At 40.4% G+C, this 22790-nt stretch overlaps 1 protein-coding gene across 1 annotated transcript in view; it reads left to right on the plus strand.

The window, feature by feature from the left end:
- The window catches only part of TXNRD3 (thioredoxin reductase 3), a 70554-nt gene that overhangs the window by 29776 nt on the left and 17988 nt on the right, over positions 1–22790 (plus strand). The window contains exons 8-14 of the mRNA XM_034657258.1: positions 5309–5451; positions 7451–7566; positions 8456–8681; positions 9960–10052; positions 15467–15543; positions 16134–16290; positions 20056–20163. Coding sequence (XP_034513149.1) covers positions 5309–5451; positions 7451–7566; positions 8456–8681; positions 9960–10052; positions 15467–15543; positions 16134–16290; positions 20056–20163 — 920 coding nt within the window. The remainder of the gene's footprint in view (positions 1–5308; positions 5452–7450; positions 7567–8455; positions 8682–9959; positions 10053–15466; positions 15544–16133; positions 16291–20055; positions 20164–22790) is intronic.

Below are 22790 nucleotides of genomic sequence, written 5' to 3' on the forward strand. Positions count from 1 at the left end.
TGGCTGTCTCTCTCTCTCTCTCTGTCAAATAAATAAATAAAATCTTAAAAAAAAAAAAAGATTTAGGGCTTAGAGAGTCTCAGAAGAGAACCATCTGGAGGGAAATGGTGCCTGAAGGACAAATGGAATAGGGTTTGAATTAGGTACATTTTGGATTGGCAATTAGGTAGTTAAGGAGTCTCTCTCTCTCTTTTCTTTTTTTAAGATTGCATTTCTTTATTTGTGAGAGAGAGAGACAGAGGGACAACAAGCAGGGGGAGGCGCAGAGGGAGAGGGAGAAGCAGACTCCCCGCTGAGCACCAAGCCAGATATGGGGCTCAGTCCCATGACCCTGAGATCATGACCTGAGCCAAAATCCAGAGTCAGATGCTTAAGTGCCTGAGCCACCCAGGCACCCAAAGGAGTCTATTTAAAACCATAAGTGTTTATACCCTGTTTTAATAATTCTAAAATAATCGAGGCCAAGTGGGGAGGAAACACTGAATGCCCCCTAATGGAGAAAGGCCATGGAGAATGGAATTGTACACATGGCCTGTGATGGGGACAGCCAGGCAGGGAGGGTATGTGGTGACTCCCCACGCAGGGTTCCTCACAAGCTGACGACTTCTTGGTGTGTCAGCCCTGCCCGCACCCGCTGCCCCACACTGCTGGGGCTCCGCTCGTTCGGCGGGGACAGCAGGGTGTATGCTCATGCCACTTTGCCTCACTTGAGGGTTTAGGTGATGTTCTTGAACTCATCTACATGCTTAATAGTCCTAAATACTTTCTCATTTCCTCAAGTGGGTAAAATTTTGTTCCATATATACAAAAGTCTTCTAATTTCGAGGTGCTATATACTGAGAAATACCTAGTTAGCCATCACATGGAATTTGGGGCTTAGCAGTTTTTAGGCATAGGCTTCATGGAGTGGCCAAGAGAAGTCCATAGAATCTAAGTGGTAATAGAAAGGACCTGAAAGTGTGTGGAAATCTTAGTGTGGAAGAATGTTCTAGATACTTTCGTTCTTGACGTTGGTAGAGAAATAATGGATTAAAATAAATTTAAAATGTATACATAATTTCCAGATCAGAAATAGAATATAGAACTTCCAAGAAAAAGGGAATAGGAAATGAACAAATAAACAGCATGAAACTGATTTAAAAACAAGCAAAAAACAACCCAGAAAACAAGACGGCAGACAGACATAGGGACAGTCTTTTTTATATATTAGAATAAAGCTGAATGAGTCAGCTTCTCAAGTTGCATAGACAGAATTCATCTGTGTGCTGTTTACAGGACACACACCTAAAATCAAAAGAGAAAATTATTGAGAATTCAGGAATTTTAAAATTTTAAATGGCTAACGTAAATTTTCCTATTTAAAATGAAATAGATGGGGCGCCTGGGTGGCTCAGTCGTTAAGCGTCTGCCTTCGGCTCAGGGCGTGATCCCGGCGTTCTGGGATCGAGGCCCACATCAGGCTCCTCTGCTGGAAGCCTGCTTCTTCCTCTCCCACTCCCCCCGCCTGTGTTTCCTCTTTCGCTGGCTGTCTGTCTCTGTCAAATAAATAAATAAAATCTTTTTAAAAAAATGAAATAGATGGGAAATTTTTATTTTTTATTTATTTACTTTTTTTACTTTTTAAAAGAAGATTTTATTTATTTATTTGACAGAGAGAGCACAAGTAGGCAGAGTTGCAGGCAGAGGGAGGGAGGGAAGCAGGCTCCTCGCTGAGCAGAGAGCCCAGTGTGGGGCTCAATCCCACTCAGTCCCATGACCTGAGCTGAAAGCAGACGCTTAACTGACTGAGCCACCCAGGCACCTAGATGGGAAATTTTTAAATGGGTGGGAGAAGCTGTATCAGGAAAATGCAAACCAAAGCAATGTCAGTTGATACCAGATAGGGAGACCACAAGGCATAAAAACAAACCAACACACATACACACACACACACACACACACACGCATGCACATNGATGGGAAATTTTTAAATGGGTGGGAGAAGCTGTATCAGGAAAATGCAAACCAAAGCAATGTCAGTTGATACCAGATAGGGAGACCACAAGGCATAAAAACAAACCAACACACATACACACACACACACACACACACACACGCATGCACATTGAGGAATTAACGATTTAGCACCCTCCCCAAAATAGAGTCAATGAACAAAACCAAGAATATGTTTGAAAATGCAAAGAAGCAGCGAGACCTTTGGCAAATCCAATCAGGGAAACAGGAGGAGAGAAGTCATACAAATATAACATTAGATGTCTTGAGAAAAGAAATACAACTACAGAAAGAGAAGAGAAAAAACAAATTCAGTATACAAATCAGCAGTAAGAATTTTAAATATCTAGATGATAAGGAGTATATTCTAGGAAAATATAAATGACCAGAATTGACTTGAATTATCAAAGAAAACATTGCCTAAGGACAACCCATTCTCCAAGACACTACAAATTTACATGTAAATTTCCTCAAGTCTTCAAGGAACAGACAATTTTTAAATATTTAAACTGTTCTAGAGTTTAGGAAAAAATGGAACATTCCACCTTTTTTTTGAGGCTGACTTAACAGTGATACAGAAAGGTAGTGTAGGGGCGCCTGGGTGGCAGAGCAGTTAAGCGTCTGCCTTCGGCTCAGGGCGTGATCCCGGCGTTGTGGGATCGAGCCCCACATCAGGCTCTTCAACTATGAGCCTGCTTCTTCCTCTCCCACTCCCCCTGCTTGTGTTCCCTCTCTCTCTGGCTGTCTGTATCTCTGTCGAATAAATAAATAAAAAATCTTTAAAAAAAAAAAAAGAAAGGTAGTGTAAAAATAGAAAGCTATAGCCCATAGAGCTACAAAATTCTAGAAAAAGCATTAACAAATCCTCTCCAGCAGTGACTTAAAAAATGCACTGTGACTTCTGAGGGCTCATTCTGGTGATACAAGAATGAGTCATTAGGAAACCATAGTAGGGATGCTAAAATCCTCATGATGACCTGGATTCCAGCTCCAAAGGCATTTTATAAAAATTTCACATCCATTATGGCTCTTAAAAAAAAAAACTGTCATTAAGCTAAGCAAAGAAATGGACACTTCTTTTACATGATGAAGAAAAGTCAGATGTAAATATTTAATGGAGAAGAGCTTGAGGCATTTACATTAAAGTCAAGAATCAAACAGGGCAGCCCTCTTCCACTACTATATCTGCATTGTTCTGGGGCTTCTGGCCAGTGCACAAAAAGGAAGAATAGGAAAGAAAAGGACATACTTGAGAAGGAGGAAGAAAAAAGATATTATAATCTATAATATGAATTATATACAAGACACCTAGAATATATGAGATTGAACTAGAAATTTTAGAACTAATAAGAGTTCACTAAGTTCCTCAGAGGGTATATGTGTAAAAATCAATAGATTTCTTACATTAGCAATAAGAAGTTAAATATACAATAGAAAATCGCAACAAAATGGTAGAATGACTTGGGATAAATTTACTAGGAATGGACAAATATATAAGGAAAGAATATAAAAACATAACAAAAAATATACTGAGGTTTTTGGATGGGATGTCTCAATATTATAAAGACATTATCTCAAAATTAATTTGTAAATTTTATTTAAGTCCAGGAAAAATCTCAACAATTTTTTTTTCTTTTTGGAACTTGACAGATAATTCTAAAGTTTGTATTGAGAGTAAACATTTGAGAATAGCTCTGCAGCCTTTGAGAAAGTATGGGAAATGGTTTTTCCCATCAGTAGTTAGAATTGTGATACTGTTGCAAAGCTTAAACAGGTCAATAAAGCAGTAGAGCACGTGGTCCAAAGTGCCAGTCCCTGGACTTGCCCTATCAGAATCTCCCGGGGGAGCCTGTCCTCACTCTGTAGGCTTGTGGCAGGTCCAAGGATTTGTATGTTTCAACCTGATTCCCAGGGGATCCTGATGTGCGGCCTATTTGGGAAACACTGATATAGAGTGTCTCTTACAACGAGAACCAGAAACAACAGGACATGTGAAGTGGGAATCCAACCGACAAGGTCCTTGGAGGGTTAGAGGAGTTGCTTTTCTGGGTTAGAGGGGAGGAGGTAGCTTAGGGTCTGAGGGCACGTGCCATTGTGGAGAGGCTCATCCCTGCTGGGTCGTTACCGCCTGGGATCAAGGTGTGGTGGTTGGGTCATGCAGCGACCGCCGTGACCCCCTGGATGGCAAGACCTCAGGAGCCCTTGCACACTGGCTTCATAGAGGGGCGGTACGACAGCCAGGCCATGAACTCAGTGTACCGTGACTTCTTTTTCTCTCCTGCACTGCACCCTCCTACTTTCCCGAGGAGTGCTGAGGCCTTTCCAAGTGCTAGATGGGGTGAGTCACTGGGCGTGACCAGAGGACACCCTCAGCTGGCTGGGTTTGCCTTTGGGAATCTCATCCAGTTTGATGGGAGTCCTGGGCTGGCCTCTGTGTCATACAAACACGGTGCTGCACAGAGGCTGGTTTCTCCTTCAGGAAGCAGCATGAGCAGACGAGGCGAAAGCTAGTGAATCAGTCCCACCTAGAAGATACGGGGATGATGAGGGATTCGATTCCGTCACCTCCTGCTCCGATTGCTACAGGAAATGAGTAAACATTGTAATGTAAATGGTGGGCAGCGGTGAGCAGAAACCACTTTTGCTGTGAAGAAGTGTAGGACCTTCGCTATCATAAAACCCACCACCAAGTGAACTGAAAGGGCGTGGCCGGGGCTCGTCTGGTCAGGCGAGTGTGTGCTGCTCGCTGGCCTGAGACCCGCTTCCCTTCACCTGTGGGACACCATGTGCAGCAGACCTCAGAGTGAGAGAGTGGCCTTGGGGTGCTCCCGAGTGGGGGTGATCTTCCTGCCTTGTGGTGTTTTGGACTGTTCTCCCCATTCTTTGTTGCATGGATTTTTTTTCTTCTTTTCAGAACTCTGCTTTTTGCTTATGTTTTGTAATACAAAAGAAGAAGTATAAACCATAACTGGCCTAAAAAAAGATTTCAGTGGCTAGTTGTCTTGTGTTCACTTCTTGATTCTTAATGCAATATATAATACGGCTCATGTGTGGTTGTATATGATTAACATTAAAAATAAAATTCACTTGGGGCGCCTGGGTGGCTCAGTTGGTTAAGCTCGATCCCAGGGTCCTGGGATCGAGCCCCACGTCGGGCTCCCTGCTCAGCAGGGAGCCTGCTTCTCCCTCTCCCTGTCCTCCTGTCCTCAACTCATGTTCTCACTCACTCTGCTCTCTCTCAAATAAATAAGTAAATAAATAATCTTTAAAGAAAAAAAAAGCACTTTATGCCTTCACTCTGGTTATTTGTTTTCAGTGAAGCACAACTGGGAGACTATGACAGAAGCGATTCAAAATCACATCGGCTCTCTAAACTGGGGCTACAGGTTGTCCTTGAGGGAGAAGGCCGTGGCCTATGTCAATTCCTATGGAGAATTTGTCGAACATCATAAAATAAAGGTACTCTTTGTCTTGTCTTGTTTGTTGCTTTTCTTTGCTATTGCTTGAACTTGCCTTGATCCGAAATTCCATGTCGTGTATTACGGACTCTCACTGATGTATGCGTGCACATTCCCTTGTGTGCCCTGTTTCTTCCTGTTGTTGTTGATTCCACAGATCCTGCTAAATTGGAGGAATTGCCTTTTAAAGAGCTCTTCATTTAAAGTTATTGTTTGCCTTTTGATTTTATTACTACCTTAAAAGAAAATGTTTAGGGGCGCCTGGGTGGTACAGCGGTTAAGCTTCTGCCTTCGGCTCAGGGCGTGATCCCGGCGTTACGGGATCGAGCCCCACATCAGGCTCCTCCGCTATGAGCCTGCTTCTTTTTCTCCCACTCCCCCTGCTTGTGTTCCCTCTCTCGCTGGCTGTCTCTATCTCTGTCGAATAAATAAATAAAATCTTTAAAAAAAAAAGAAAAGAAAAATGTTTAGACTAAATAAATAGTTGAAGTTTAAAAGACTAAAAAATGAAAAATTTTAGGAGCGTAATTCTTTTTTAAAATGGAACCTTAGGGGGGATGGGCAGAATGGAACGAATAGACATGGGGATGAGGGTACAGCCTGGGGAATTAGTCGGGGTGTTGTAGTAGCGTTGTGTGGGACGGATGGCGGCTACACACGTACTGAGCACGGCGTGACGGGTGGGCTTGTGGAGTCACTAGGTTGTACACCTGAAACTGATGAAACATTGTGTGTCCACTAGACCTCCGTAAAATGAATAATTACAAAAATAAAAATAAAATGAAACCTTAACCAGAACTCCGATATGTTATTCAAAGACATATTAACAAAATTAGTATGAAAATTAATGTATTTTATAAGCTTTGTAGTGTTTCATATCGTGAGAGCAATATGTCAGGAAAATGAGATCGTTTTGATGAGCACAAGAATTTTAAATTGGAGTTATAAAAGACAATCGGATATAACCCTCAACACCTAGTTTATTTTTGAACTCTGCTTACCTAGCACAATACACAATGATCTTGGGGAGATTTGAGATTATTTTGTAGTCATTTATTATCTCCGGAAAGGTGTGAGGTGGTCTGCTGAAAGCTGCCCCTTTTGAAACCATATGTGGGGCAGTTTGAATTGCATCACTCACATGAAACATCATAGAAATACCCGTCAGGTAGTTTTATTTCTCAAATTGTGGCATGGCCGGCATGGTTGGTTGAAAAAGCCAGTCATTTGCAGCCATCCCTGCCTCTTTTCTGCATTTCCACGTTTACTGATAACCAGGGTCTCCTCAGTTGCTCCAGCTAGAAATCTCTGGTTTCCCCCTCCCACCCCTACAGCCTGTGCTCATTTCTCTCTTTCCGGACCCTCTGGAGCACGTGCCTATCTCCAGGCTGCCCTCCCTCCATCCCACCACTTAAACCACCCTCTTGTTTAAACACTTCATTGGTTTTTGAATTTTTCTTAATGAAAAATGTATTTATGAATTACTTGCATAATTGAAAGTATGCAAACAATGAATAACCTTTCCTGGCTCCCCTTAGGTGAAATCTTTAGAATGGCAAATAAAGGCGTTGACATTTGGCTAGAATCTGTTTCCCTTCATGGGCACACGGCCCCCCCACCCCCGCTTTCCTGCCACTGTCTGGCCACTTGCCGTTCCCAGACATCTGCTGGCTTTCAGGCCTGTGTGCTTTTCTATGCACTGTTCTTTCTGTAGGTTTCCTTTCTTCTCAAATCCTCTCGCTTTCTTGTCTCCACTTGAAATACCAGCACCTTTGAAGCTGTCCTCTGCTGGCGTTCCAATCCCCTATTCCACCTCCATGGAGCTCTTTCGGTGGATATTTTCTGAAGACTTCTCTTTCTATGTTGGTGCTTATTGACTGCATTATTATTTTTGTGCATCCACTCCTGTTGGGTGGGGAGCTCCGGAACTAGTTGTCCAGGGTGTCTGATACTCTACCGTGTTTGTAGAAAAAGTTGAAATTTATTTTTCTCTTTTCAAGGCAACCAATAGAAAAGGACAGGAAACTTACTACACTGCTGCAAAATTTGTCCTAGCGACCGGTGAAAGGCCCCGGTATTTAGGAATCCGAGGAGATAAAGAGTACTGTATCACTAGGTAAGATTAAATAGGCTATTGTAAGCGTAAATTGTGTTATGTTTTTGTGTCCAATTTATTTAGCTCCTGATATTATTTCCCAAAAGATTTGAGTTGATGACAAATAAAAAGTATAACAGAAGAAGCTAAGTGGTTAACGTAATGAAGCCTGAGAAAATAAGGTTAGGTAAATAATAAGGTTAAATTTATGCACACATATATGCTGTATGATTCTAGATAATTGCTCAACAAGGTCTGGGAAGTTGGCTCTAAACTTCATGGAGGCCAAAGCAAAGAAGTCAATACAAATAGCGTTAGGGCTTAATGTCTGTATGATGATAATGAACCAGTTGGTCAGGAGAAGCATGGCTATTCCTAATACTGGGATTTAATAGTAATTAGCCCTGGATGGTCACAGAGAGGACATTATATAACACAGGACAATGACTTTCAGACTTTTTTCACCAGATGCACATATGCAACTGATGAATCATTGAACTCTGCATCTGAAACTAATGATGTACTATATGTTGGTTAATTGAATTTAAATTTAAAAAAAAGAAATGCGTTTTTTTTTTGTGACACTGTTGTTCAGGTGAACACACACATACTTAGAACAAATCAAACCATATTTCTTCTTATCATGTATAATGTAGTCTAATGTTTTCTATTCTATTTCATTTTTAAAACACCTTCACTTGTGATCCACTAATTTGATTTTGAAAAAACGGAGATATATTTCTTACTCTACAATGGACACTCTTACAAACTCCAAAAGGCTCTTTCTGTTAGTGTTTCTTCATTCAAGCACCAGGTTGTGATGCAGCCAACAGAAGACCACTATGCATCGAAACCTATTTACTTCAGTTTTATTGCCTACGTGTTCCTTTTGCTGTTTTTTATTTTTCAGTGATGACCTTTTTTCTCTGCCTTACTGCCCTGGCAAAACATTAGTGGTGGGTGCATCCTATGTTGCTCTGGAATGTGCAGGGTTTCTTGCCGGCATTGGCTTAGATGTCACGGTCATGGTGCGCTCAATCCTTCTTCGTGGCTTTGATCAAGAAATGGCAGAGAAAGTGGGTTCCTACATGGAGCAACATGGTGTTAAGTTCTTAAGAAAATTTATACCTGTGTTGGTAAGTCTGGAAGGTGTTTGGAATTCCTTTTATTTTTAGTTTTTTATTCTCTTTTTAGTTTTTTAGTCTAGCTCTCCTTACTTCATTTCATGAAATAAATTTGTCTGTACTTGGAAGGACATCTTAAAGACAGTGCTCCCACCTCTGGTCTACAAAACTGACCTCCACATGTCCCTCTGTCCTCCCCGCCCCCCTCACCCATATGGGTGCTCCTCTCAGGCCTTCTGTATGCTCTCACCTTCTCTTACCTTCTCAGGGCTGCCCCATCTTCAGTTAACCATCCTTTCCACTCTCTCATTCCCACAAGTGTCTCTCCTCTTTAAGCAAGCCCTCCCTTTGCCCTCTCTGCCCTTTTGGCTGGGTCCCCATTTTTCTTTTCCTGTTCACAAGGAAACTTCTATACACGCTTCTTCTGGTTTCTTGCCTCCATTTTCCACTTCAGCCAACTCTCAGCTGCTTCCATCCCGGCTGCTCCTTTGAAATTGCATGCTGGGGTCTGTGGCAAACTCCATGCTGTCCAAATCCAGTGGTCATATCTCTGCACTTATGTAGGGGGGCTTCTGCACAGCATTTGGTGAAATTGACATTCCTTCCATTTGAAACGCTCCATTCTTGAGCTCTCTGGTCCCANAAATCCAGTGGTCATATCTCTGCACTTATGTAGGGGGGTTCTGCACAGCATTTGGTGAAATTGACATTCCTTCCATTTGAAACGCTCCATTCTTGAGCTCTCTGGTCCCACATCTCCTCGACCTGTAAATGTCAGAGCACCTCTTCTCTGCAGTTCTTACCTGGGCGGTCTTCTTTATTGCCCGAACTTTATTGTCTCAATGCTAATGGCTTTCAGATGTATATATCCTGCTCAGACATCTCTCCTGAACTCCACACCCATTTACACATTTGGCTTTGGGATATCTCCACTTGAATTCCTCATAAGCATGTCAGATTTATTAAGACAAAAGTGAAATTCTTGATTTTCTTCCCCAGCTCATCTTTCTGGCCTATCTCAGTACTCAGTAAGTGGTACTACGGTCTACACAATTTATTAAGTCAACACCTGAAAAGCATCCCTTATTCTTCCTATTATGCTACCACCAACTAACCCATTTATTTATTTCTACTTCCAAATTGTATCTTGTTAACGGTCCTTTCTTCTCTAGCTTTACTTAATCAAAAAACCTACACGCACACACACACACGCACACACGTGTGTACCCTCTGACCCACTTATTTTCTGTTACCTTTAGATAGAATCATTACATTATTTATCCTTCCTAGGTTCAGCAGTTGGAGAAAGGTTCACCCGGAAAGCTGAAAGTAGTGGCTAAATCCACTGAAGGACCAGAAACTATTGAAGAAATATATAATACAGTAAGTTTTTATTTTATAAGCAGTAAGTGGTTGAACACATTCATAAATTAGCACAGATGAAGTTTATAGGAAAATTCTACCAGGCTTAATTTTTTTCCTTTGGTTCTTTGTAAAACTATAATAAAATATCAGGTAGTTGAGCTGTTGACATTCGGTAGTTTTTCGTGTACATGAAAAATATAAGAAAATATGTGTCTATGGATAATTTGTACATAGTATAAAATCTGGAAGCAGATATATCTGACTGTTATAAGTACTTACTTCTAGGGCATTAGATATCTTCTACGTTTGGGCATTTGAATACTTTCAGTAAAAATTGAGTATATCTTATAATCAAAAACAATAATAAAGATCTTTTTATTTTCAAAAACAATATAAAATCTGCAAACAGTGTGAATAGTCCACGGACTATATTGGGTGCCAACAGTTCTGATTTAAACTAGTGATACTTGGATGTCGACATTTTTTTGGTAAACTATAATGATACATTTATGTTTTATATACTGATGTATGTGTGATTGTTTTTAGTTAAAAGAAATGATATGGGGAGGATCAACAAAGCAAAAAAATAAGGGAATGAACCATGAGAGACTATGGACTCTGAGAAACAAACTGAGGGCTTCAGAGGGGAGGGGCGTGGGGGAATGGAATAGACTGGTGATGGGTAGTAAGGAGGGCACGTATTGCATGGTGCACTGGGTGTTATACGCAACTAATGAATCATCGAACTTTACATCAGAAACCAGGGATGTACTGTATGGTGACTAACATAATATAATAAAAAATTATTATAAAAAAATAAGTAAGGAAACAAACAAAATAAATCAACTCCTGTTGAGAGTTCTATTAAGATTGTATTGGATATAAAAATTAATTGGTGGGGCTCCTGGGTGGCACAGCGGTTGAGCGTCTGCCTTCGGCTCAGGGCGTGATCCCGGCGTTATGGGATCGAGCCCCACATCAGGCTCCTCCGCTATGAGCCTGCTTCTTCCTCTCCCACTCCCCCTGCTTGTGTACTCTCTCTCGCTGGCTGTCTCTCTCTCTGTCAAATAAATAAATAAAATCTTTAAAAAAAAAATGCTTTAAAAAAAAAATTTAATTGGTAACTTTTTATTGCAATAGTTAGCCTTCTATCCATGAATATCATATATCTGTCTCTTAATTTAGGTTGTCTTTAATAATTCCTAACAAAGTTAATAAATTTCTCTTTATGCAAATCAAGAACATCTTCTTTTAGATTTATTCCTAGGTATTTAACGTATTTTTATGTAGTCATAAATGGTGGTTTTTTTTGGAAAATGTCATTGTCTTTAACTGTTCCTGATGTATAGAAATGTTGCCAATTTGTGTGTTTTGATTTAGTATTCCACAATCTTGCTAAATTCTTACTCGATAATTTATCTCAGATTATTTTGAATTTTCTTTGTATGCCTTCGTACTATTTGTAAATAAACTATTTGTTTCCCCCTTTCTGCTCTTTTCCTTTTTATTTCTTTTTTTGCATAAATACACTAGCTGGGACCTCCAAGAAGTGGCAGTGGCAGGCATTCTGCCTTGTTCTCAGTATTGAAAGTTTTCAGTGTTTCATCATTAAAGAGTACTGTTTTCTGTAGGATTTTGTTAGATGTTAATTAAGTTAAAGAATTTCTCTTCTCTTTCTTGTTTGCCAAGGGTTGTTTGGTTATTTCTTTTTTGTTTTTTAAAAATCACGAGTGGATGTTTGGTTGCGGTGTTTCTTTTGTAGCTGTTGCTCAAAATTTCTTTTCTTTAATCTGTTAATGTGTTGAATTACATTGATTTTCTAATGTTCAACAACTCTGTGTTCCTGGTATAAACCCAGCTTGGTAATTGTTCTTTTATATATTCTTGGATTTGGTTCTTTAGAATTTTTGCATTAATATTCATGAATTGTATTGGCTCAATTTTCCTTTCATATATTGAACTTGTAAAGATTTGGATATCAAGGTTGCTTTAGCTCATGAAAGAAGTTTGGAGTATATTACCTCTTTCTGTATTCTCTGGAAGCATTTTCATAATATTAGAATTCGTTCTTCATCTGCTTGATAGAATTCATTGATGTGTAACCATCTGGGCCTAGAATTTTCTATAGATATATGTATTTGACTATTGATCAAATTTCTTTAACAATCATAGGGCTATTTCTTTTTTTTCTCGAGTTACTTTAGATCGTTTTATTTTTCTAGGAATTAGCTTATTTCATCTAAGTTCTCAAATATATTGGTATAAAGTTATTCACAATATCTAAATTTGTAAATTGTTTACTTTTATAATAAAGTATAATTTACATGTAGCAAAATGCATATATCTTAGATGTACAGTTCAGTCAGTTTTGACAAATGTACATATTTGTATAATCCATACTCATTTGAAGGTAACAGAATATTTCTGTAAGTTCAGAAAGCTCTCCCAAACCCCTTCCCACTCCCTGACCCAAACAACCCTATTCTGATTCTGTCACCATAGACTAGTTTTGCCTATTCCAGGTGTCACAGGAATGCAACTGTACGACACGTACTCCTTGTATTCATCCATGCTGTTGTGTCTGTAGTTAGTTCTCCTTATTGTATGAATTATATGAATATAAAATTGTATGAGTATACCACAGTTTGCTCATTTTCCTGCGGGTGGACATCTAGGCTGCTTGTAGTTTGGGCTGCTGTGATTAAAACTGCTATGAAGACTTCTTGCGTAAGCCCTTGTAGACCTGTATTTTCATTTCTCACGGCTAAATACCTAGGAATGAAATTAGATGATCATAGGATAGTTTCTATGTTTAACTTTTTGAGAAACTGCCAAACAGCTTCTAAATGAATGAATCACTTTATATTTCCAACAGCTGACATGGGAGTTTTGGTTGTCCCATGTCCTCAACTTTTGGGCTTGTCCAGCTTTTTCATTTTAGCCATTTTAGTGCGTGTGTAGTGGTGTCTTATTATGCTTCTAATCTGCGTCTTCCTGATGACTAATGATGTTGAGCAACTTTTCATGTGTTTACTGGCCATTTATTATATTTTCCATTATGAATTATCTGTTCAAATCTTTGGTCCATGTTTTGTTCAGTTATTTGAATTTTTATTCTTGAATTGAAGGAGTTTTGTATACATCTTGGATACATTCTGTTTTCAGGTAGATATATTGTGAATATTTTCTTCCCATTTGTGACTTGCCTATTCATTTTTTATGGCATCTTTTGATGAGCAGTAGTTTTAAATTTTTTATGAAGTCAAGTTTATCAATTTTGCTTTATGGTTAATGCTTTCTCTGTGCTCTAAGGAATCCTTTTACCCAAAGGTCATGAATCTATTCTCTCATATTTTCTTCTTGAAGCTTTATAGTTTTATCTTTTATGTTCAGGTCTGTAATACTCTTGAATTAATTTTTGTTTATAGAATGAAGTAGGAATATGGGTTCTTTTTCTTCTATATGGGTATTTGTTGAAATATTTGTTCAACATTTGTTTGTTGAAAAGACTTCCGTTTTGACACTGAGTTGCTTTGGTGCCTTTATTGAAGTCATTTGACCATTTAACTGTGGGTCTGTTTCTGCACTGTTTATCCCATTGAACATTTTTCTCCTTTCACCACAGTGTTTTCAATATTGAAGCTTTATAGTAAATTTTAGACCAGTGGAGTAAGTCCTTCGGCTTTGTTTATAGGTCCTTTACCTTTCCGTATAACTTTTAAAAGCAGTTTGTTGATTTCTACTGAAAAAATCCTGCTGGGATTTTGATTGGAATTATATTGATTATATAGACCAGTTTGGAAGAACTGACCGTCTTAACGATATTGAGTTTTCCAGTGTGTGAACTTCATAGATCTTTCCATTTATCAATGTATTCTTTAGTTTCTCTCTGCAGTATTTTATCATTTTGCTCTAGAGGTCTCTCATGTATTTTGCTAAATCTGTCTCTCAATATTTCATGTTTTTAAGGTATTATAAAATGGTATTTTAAATTTTTAAATTTTCAATGTTTAGTTGGTAGTATATAGAAATACAAATGATTTTTATATGTTGACCTTATTGTAGATTCTTGGGGTTGACGTCTGCATATAAAGCCAGTTTTGTTCTTCTTTTCAATCTGCCTGCCTTTTATTTCTTTCTCTTGCCTTGTTGCACTGGTTAAGTCCTTCAGTACAACATTGAATAGAAATTGCTTGAGTGTGGGCATCCTCATTTTGCTCCCACCTGAGAGGTGAAGCATTCAGTCTTTTCATCATTGCTAGGATGTAAGCTGTAGACTTTTTTTTTTACCAATGCCTTTTAACAGGTTGGGGAAGTTTTCTTTTATTCTTAATCTGCTGAGGACTAAATTAAAATCCTCAAATGTTGTTAAATTTTGTCAAATTCTTTTCCCATATCTATCGGTTTATGATTAAATTGTTTTCTCCATTATTTGGTCAACATGATTAATTACATTCATTGATTTTTGTGTGTTGAAACAAATTTGTATTTTGGGGACAAACCCCAGTTGGTCATGATCAATTACCCTTTTTATATATTGCTGCATTTCATTTGCCAACTAACATTTTCTTAAGTATTCTGCACCTGTGTTGAGGGGTATGGGCTTCTAGGTTTCTTTTAATATCCATTTTGATTTTTGTGTCAGCTGTTTATGCTTGCCTCAAAGAAAGGAGTTGGGAAGTGTTCCTTCCTCTTTTTTTCTGTAGGAGTTTGTATCCCATTAGTAGTATTTCTTACTTAAATTTTGATAGACTTTACCAGAGAAGTCATTTGGGTCTTGAGTTAATTTATGGACAGTTTACAAATTGTGGATTCATTTTCTCCAATGAATACAGGGTGTGTTCCTCGGCTAAGGTTGCCATAAGAAAACACCACAGAGTGAGTGTCTTAGGCAACAGAAATTTAGTTTCTTACAGTTCTGGAGGCTGGAAGCCAGATCAAGGTATCAGCAGGTTTGGTTTATTCTGAGGCCTCTTTCCTTGGCTTGCAGATGGTGCCTTCTCCTTGTGTCCTCGTGTGGTTGCCCCTCAGTCTGTGTCATCTGTGTCCTAATTACCTCTTTTTATAAAGGAGACCAGTTGTATTGGATTAGAGCCCCCACCCTAATGGCCTCAGTTTACTTTGATTACTTCTTTCATGGCCCTGTCTCCAAATACATTGGATTCTGAGGCAGTGGGGCTTAGGACTTTAACATGTGAATTTGGTGTGGGGACATAACTTAGCACATAACATAGAGTTATTCAGATTTGCATGTATGTGACTTGGTAAACTGTCTTTCAAGGAATGTTTCGTTTAAGCTGTCAACTTTATTGGCGTAGGGTGTTCATAGTATTCTGTTATTGTCCTTTTAATGCCTGAAGGATCTGTAGTGATGTTCCTTTTTTCATTCCTGACATTGACAGTTTGTGTTTTGGATCTCACTCTAAATGTAGGTTTTGTTAGCAATTGGTCGTGACTCCTGTACAAGGAAAATTGGCTTGGAGAAAATTGGTGTCAAAATCAACGAGAAGTAAGTACATGTGGGATCATTGCAGTGTTGCTGCACAAAGCAGAATGTTTCTACAGATCACCTCTTGGAAATTCTCATTTAATTACTAAGATGCAAAATTTAATGCTGTAAGTTTATTTCATAATAAGTACCGTGCCAGCTCTGTATTAATCAGTTTTTTCATTAATGAATCAGTAACTCTTTAGTGTATGCCTTAAAGAACTGATACATTAAACAGTGATTTTAAAAAATAAATTGTGGAAATTTCTTCACCCACCATCTGATTTAGAGTTAATTTTTATGTTGTTGTTCAGGCAAGGAGAAAAATTTCAAAGCTCTAAGTGTGACTCTGGGGGATAGCTGGAGCTATCCTTGGCATCCAAAAAATGAGTATGTTTCACCGACCGGAAAGGTGGTTTTTTTGGAGCTACAGACCCTTTGTGATTTGAGCCATTGATCTTATAGACATTGATGGCCTGAGGTGCCTCTCTTCTTACAGGGAGGTCTTTGCTCTATGTGTTTAGTCATTTTCTCTTGGAAAAGTTCATGTTAGTCATCCAGCAGTACCAAATGAGTCATAATGTATTTGTTTCCTTTCCAAAATCCAATAGGAGTGGCAAAATACCAGTAAATGATATGGAACAGACCAATGTGCCCTATGTTTATGCTGTTGGGGATATTCTGGAGGGTAAACTTGAGCTCACACCCGTTGCCATACAGGCAGGCAAGCTGCTGGCTCGCAGACTTTTTGCTGGCCGTTTGGAAAAGGTGAGTTTCCTGCTTTTGAGATGATATCTGGATCAAAATTGTGATTAAGAAAATCAGTACAAATAACACTCGTGTACTTGTTTTGCAAGTAAAGGTTTCATCACCGATAAATTAGTATTTACTAATGATTTCCAGCAAATATTATTTGAGTATCTGCTGTGGGCAAGTTCTCGCTAGGTGACATACAAAGGATTGGCATGGTTCCAGCACCAAGAGCCTTCCCAGGAGAGTGGCAGATCATGAGTAATCTAAAAACAAGGGGCAGTTAGTTGTAACTTATTGGACTAGTAAAGGCATTCCAGGTGGATGGTTGCTGGCCCTGGCTTCAGTGCCTGCTGCTGTGTGAACCTGGTCAGGTTGTTTCAAGTCTCTGTGCCTCGGTTTTACCTCTGCCAAGTGTGAAGGTGATGATTTCTACCATCTCAGGCATTTTTCATTGTCTTCAATTAAAGACGTGGGACAGGCTTTGTAGGATGAGTCATTCAAAACCAAGGAAGCACAGGGCTTTTCTGGTAAGTAGATAATGCAGGTGCAGGCACAGAGCTCAGCAGGACTGTGAGCAGTCTGTTCGAGTTCCCAGCTGCGGACATCGTGCTCTACTCCTTGAGAGCACTGGGACGTGTGGAGATGTTGGCGGGTGGAGGGCATGGGTGGGGTGAGGAATGCTCAATGTTTTGTCCTACATGAAGAATTGTCCCTTCCATAATACTCAGAGCATTTGGGGTGTGTGCGGGCAGAGCACTTGGGGCTAGAGGAATACAACTGGGAATGAGGCTAGAAAATTCATTTGGTGGCAGCTCATCAAAAGTCTCCTGCCTCAATAGAGAACTGGAACAGCCTTCTGTAGGCAGGAGGAGCAGTTGAAGACCTTTATTTCCTCCGTCTTTCTGTTTAGAAAGATGTCAAAACACAGGAAGAATACTAATAATCACCCATATTGCCCTTTCATTCACATTCCCCAGTTATTAATATTTTGCCTTTTGGCTCTCTCCTTTTCTGAATATGTATGTGTACGATGTGTGTATTTCGTTTTCCAGAGCTTTCTGAGGTAAGTGGCAGGTGTCATTGACATTGGCCCCTCTATACTTCAGCATGCATATCCTGAGAACAAGCATCTTCTTCCGTAACCACGGTTTCATTATTCAGAGAAATTCAACAAAAATGTGATACTATTCAGATTGCCATTTAACATGTGCACGTGCACGTGTTTGATTCACGTGGTACGTTTAGCTCTTCTGACTCTTTTAATCTGAAATGGTTCCCCTGCCTTTATTTACCTGCTTGCTTTGTTTTTCATGACTTTGATTTTTGATGAGTCCAGACTTTTTTCCTTGTAGAATGTCTCCTATTCTGAATTTCTCTGATTGTTTTGCATGATTAAGGTCAGGTGAAATGTGTTGAGTACGTCTTCTTCATAAAGGATGCTGTGTTGGGTGCTTCGTGGGGTCATGAAGGGAGAACTTGAACATATATGGAGGCATTGCTGGGTGGGGGCAACCAGGACGCAGCTCTGCGGGCATCAGCGGGTGGGGTCCGGGATGCTGAACACACGGTGTGACAAAGCAGTTAACGTTTCAGGGTGTATGGAGGCAGAGTAGTTGCTAGATGCTCTAAGAAGTTAATCAAGGTGGCTGCTGGGCGGCGAGATCTGAAGACGCAGCAGTGTGTTTAGGGTATGAAGAAAGAAAGTTTAAAGGTACAGGACTAGAAGGAAGGCGACAGGGCAAGGTGAAGTCAAGTTCAGGTGGAGGAGATGGTTTAAGATGCGGAGAAAGTGTTTTAGATGAAAGGAAGGAACATTGAGGAACTTCCTGTTGATTATTCTTAATTTATAGGAAATGGGAGACAGAGGCCCCCTGTAAGCCATGGGGCATGGGATCAGCTGCTGGTCAGTACAGGTGACCCTTGAATATCGTGGGTTTGAACTGCGTGTGTCCACTTACATGTGGATTCTTTTCAATAAACACAATACAGTGCTGTGAATGTATTCTCTCTTCCTTATGATTTTCTTATAACATTTTGTTTCTCTAGCTTACTGTATTGCGAGTATATAATATACAATACATAAAACGTAAAAATATGTGTTAGTCGACTATTTTACGTTATTGGTAAGGCTTCCAGTCAAGGGTGGGCTATTAATTAAGTTTTTTGGGGGGGGCAAAAGTTATATGTGGATTTTTGACTGCATGAGGGGTCAGGACCCCAACCCCCACAAGGGTCAACTGTAAATGGATTGATAAGTATCTGCAGGCCTAACAGAAGTCAGAAAATACTAAGATTATCCTTATGGTTATGTGGTTTTTTTCTAGCCATGTCGGAAAAAAGTAAAAATGCTCGGCTTGGCCACGATTTGCAGGTTAGCAAGTGTGAAGTGGTATTAGAGCATCTCAGTTAAAGACTCTAGGCTGATGTACGTTATACATCACCCGCCCCATTGTTGGAGGGATGGCTGGCAGTGTTTGATTTGTTTTAGTTTGGGGTAACAAAAAATAGAAACTTACTCACGCTGGGCAGACTGACGGGGTTTCGTACAAGGATCCTACGAATTAGTAAGTTGAAACACTGACTTGGAACAAGCACCACGCTAGGGCTGGGCCACACTGCATTTGGAGCTAGGGCTGGGGCTGGGGTCATGGTGCTCTGGGGCCCCGGCACGCAGGGGGGGTTTCACAGGGGGCCCGTCCGCCAGCCTTACTTGGCTGCAGCTCCACAGGTGCATTTCTTCCCGTCCCGCTACCACTGGGGGTTTCTTCCTTCGCTTCTAGCTCATCTTCCTGCAAAAGAAGGAGCTCGACTGACGTAGCTCACCTTTTTCTACACAGATTTCTGGCCAGCTTACACATTAGCTTTCTTTGGGTTAGAGGTCACCCCTGACCTAATCGCCTACAGCCTGTTGGCAGGGTTGGGGGAGGCGGGTAGTGCTGTGGGCAGTGTCACGCCTTGAGGGGGCTATTGATGGGCAGGCCTAGTGACCTTCATCTCTGGTTGTACCCTCCAGCCTTTCTCTGCTCCTGCACACTACTTTCTCTCCACACACGGTTTTAATGAAGCTTGCCCCAGTGTGTTCCAGTTCTCCCCACTGTCACAGACACTCTCTTCCAGGCAGGGATGCCACCGGCGCTCGCACTCACTTTCCCACAGGCAGGTGCAGGGAGCTGCTGGAAGAGGCACGTGGGGCTCAGAGTCTGCAGCCTCCCCGCAATGTCTGCTCATGCTCTGCCTCAGTCTGATAAGGGCTCTCTGGGGGTTCTGTCAGAACCTTAGGACTTACGAGATCCTGGTTCCCATGTTAGCACCCCCTACACGTATGCCATCTCCCCTTGATGGTCCAGGGCGGCCACCCAGTCCAACACTGTTAAACTGCTTCTTTGCTCATCTCCTCTGTGGAAGTTACATGAATGGCCAAGGGTGGCCTCAGCTTCCAGTGAAATGGCATGATTCTCGGGTCACCTGGTAGAGGGGCTCCAGGGGAGCAGGGTCCAGAATCCTAGGGATGGAAAGAAAACATTTTAGAGTGGAAGTCAGGTTGGGGCTTGGGGAGAGCTGGTCCCATTCGTGGGCCACTGGCCAGAGTGTGGTCTCTGCTCTGGAGTTGGGCTCACCCCCTACTTTGAGTGTAACAACGAATTCCCTGAAGTGGTGAAATGGAAGAACAAATCACATTGAACCAGACCTATCTGTTTTCCTCTTATAAATGGATGTAATGTAGGTTTTTGCTGTGACAAGTGTCACAGAATAAGCGGATGTAATTTGTTTATCTTTCAGTGTGATTATGTTAATGTTCCAACTACAGTGTTTACTCCTTTGGAATATGGCTGCTGTGGATTATCTGAAGAGAAAGCTATTGAAGTATATAAAAAAGAGAATCTCGAGGTAAGATTGTTTTACTGCTTACTTTTTCAGAATTTCTCTTTGAATCAGCTGACTTTGCAGTCACTTTTTGTTTTGCAAGTTACTGTAATGGTTAGAGTGTAGGAAATCCTATTCCCACTTTAGGATAATCAGAAATTAAGTAATTTAAACCCTATTTCTCGGGGCGCCTGGGTGGCGCAGTCGTTAAGCGTCTGCCTTCGGCTCAGGGCGTGATCCCGGCGTTATGGGATCGAGCCCCACATCAGGCTCCTCTGCTGGGAGCCTGCTTCTCCCTCTCCCACTCCCCCTGCCCGTGTTCCCTCTCTTGTTGGCTGTCTCTGTCTCTGTCAACTAAATAAATAAAGTCTTTTTAAAAAATAAATAAATAAACCCTATTTCTCTAGCTTATAATTATAATACAGTTGGGGGAAGGGGGACAAAAGATGTATGTATTAGGACTTTCGAGTTACAAGTGACAAATGTCTATTTGAGTAGCTTATACAGGAAAGCGCAAGTTATTATAAGACTTTTTGGAATGCAAGAGTATATCAAGGCCTTAGGAAGGGAGGAGAACCAGGAACTGCAAGACCATCTCCACTCATGTATGCGGGCAACTCATTCTTGTTTCTGCATGCAGACTTTATTTGCTTTTGGAGTGCACATAGCAGCCAAAATAAGCCCTTTCTTCCACAAACAAGTTTATTCAATAGTTCTAGTCTGAGGAGGAACTGATGGACTCACTGTTTCTCAGTCTCAATTCTGAATTATGGAAGAGGACATCTGATTTGTCCAAGTTGGATCAGCCATCCACCCACTTCCATTCAGCATGGCCAGAGTCAGGCTCCTGTCCCATCAACAGGGGACATCTGCATTGTTGATGGGCTCAGGGCGGGGAGGGTGGGAAGTTCCCATGGTTGTCAGCCTGTTATGGGCTGTGAGCTGTCAGATTCCCAAAAAGATGTCTATTGCACACGTTTATTTCCACTTCCCCTTCACCCCTGCCCTATCCAATCATAACAAGCTTATAAATATTTTCTTATGTTATAATTTGATGGGTAGTTTGAATGGCTTTTTTTCTGTACCCCCTTCCAATATAGGAGAGATAGGAAGAAATAAAAAGAGTTGAAGGATTATTAGTACTTCATGTTTTCAGCAAAAGAGATTTGAAATCTCATTCCTCTCCCTTGAAGTCACATCAACCACTGGAAATTCCTTGAAACCATAGCACTAGTTAAGTGGCCTGATAAGTAACCAGAGCTCTTATTTACATCTCCAGTATTGGGAAAATGAGTGATTAAAACTTTATAATGTTATTTTAGATGGTTGTTTTCAATGAGAAATGTATGTTGTAGAGGACGTTATTTCATCAATGTTTATAATTAATCCTTTGTGATAATGAGCCATGTTTTTTTCTGCAGTGGTGAACTTAACTTTAGTCTTGGCAAATTGATGGTAAAATTATGGATTTAACACTTACTTCTAAAACTTTTGAAATTAATGAGAAATTAAGATAGAAAGACAGGCGCGTGAAAGGAAGCACATAGACGGCTATACCCCAGACATGGGAATATCTTTATAGGAAAAACCCCCCTAGGTTTGTGGGATTATTTTAGGTCTTTTCCCTAAGCTTCACTGCAGATCAACTAACCATTTCCTGTATATTTATATAGTGATTTATTTGTTGTGCTCAACAGGACCAGAAATTTGATTTACTATTATTTTTTAAAATTCCTATTATGAAGAGATTTGAGGAAGCTTCTGAAAATTACATATATTTTTTCAAAGTGAGAAAATCAAGGTGGGAACAAAATGAGGGTAAGAAAGATTAGGATAGTGTTAGAAGAAAGGTGAATTTGTTGGTTCACAGAATTCATGCCATAAAGTCACATAGATTTGCTTTATAATTAGCCTAAAAATCTATCTCCTACTACCTGACTAAAAGAGGGAGAATTGACTGAGATTTCTCAAGTTTTTACAAAAGGGGCATTGAGATATGGTGAATAATGGCCTTAAAATATCCCCTTAGTAAATACAGTAGTGGATTTTATAGAACTGTTTCTTATTAGATCCTGAAATGCAGTCCCGTGGCATCATGCCATAGCATAGTATAATAAAAAAAAGTAGTTCCTGAAGGGGCCAAAGTAAGGCTGTGCCCACATGCTACTCTCTGGTGACCTGACTTAATAATACAAAATTGTCAAGTATCTAGAACCAAGGTTTTTAACCTGTTTTAATATGAATTGCTTTGAGAATCTAGTGAAATTTTGGTTCTCAGGGAAGACCCCCCCCCACATGCTGGTATACCTGAGAGCCATCCTTAATTCCTCCTTGTTGGTCACCATCAATAGTCAGTTCCCCAGGAAGTGCTACCAGTTTGACTCCCAGAGCATGTCTTATGTGGACCTACTTATTACCATCCCCGTGCTCCCCGCCCATGCCAGTCCACCATCATCTCTTGCCTGTAGCCTTCCTCCTGGCCTCCCTGAATTCGCTCATAGCCCACTGCAGTCTGGTTATCACACATCAGCCAGAGGAGGTTCTAAAAATACAAATCAGTTAGGCCATTTCCCAACCTAAAGCTTTTTAAAGATTTCCCAGTGCTCAAAGAATACAATCTGAACTCCTCACTGTTTGTGGGAAGCATTGTG

The sequence above is a fragment of the Ailuropoda melanoleuca genome, chromosome 4 (genome assembly GCF_002007445.2).
Source record: "Ailuropoda melanoleuca isolate Jingjing chromosome 4, ASM200744v2, whole genome shotgun sequence".
Classification (NCBI taxonomy): Eukaryota; Metazoa; Chordata; class Mammalia; order Carnivora; family Ursidae; genus Ailuropoda; species Ailuropoda melanoleuca.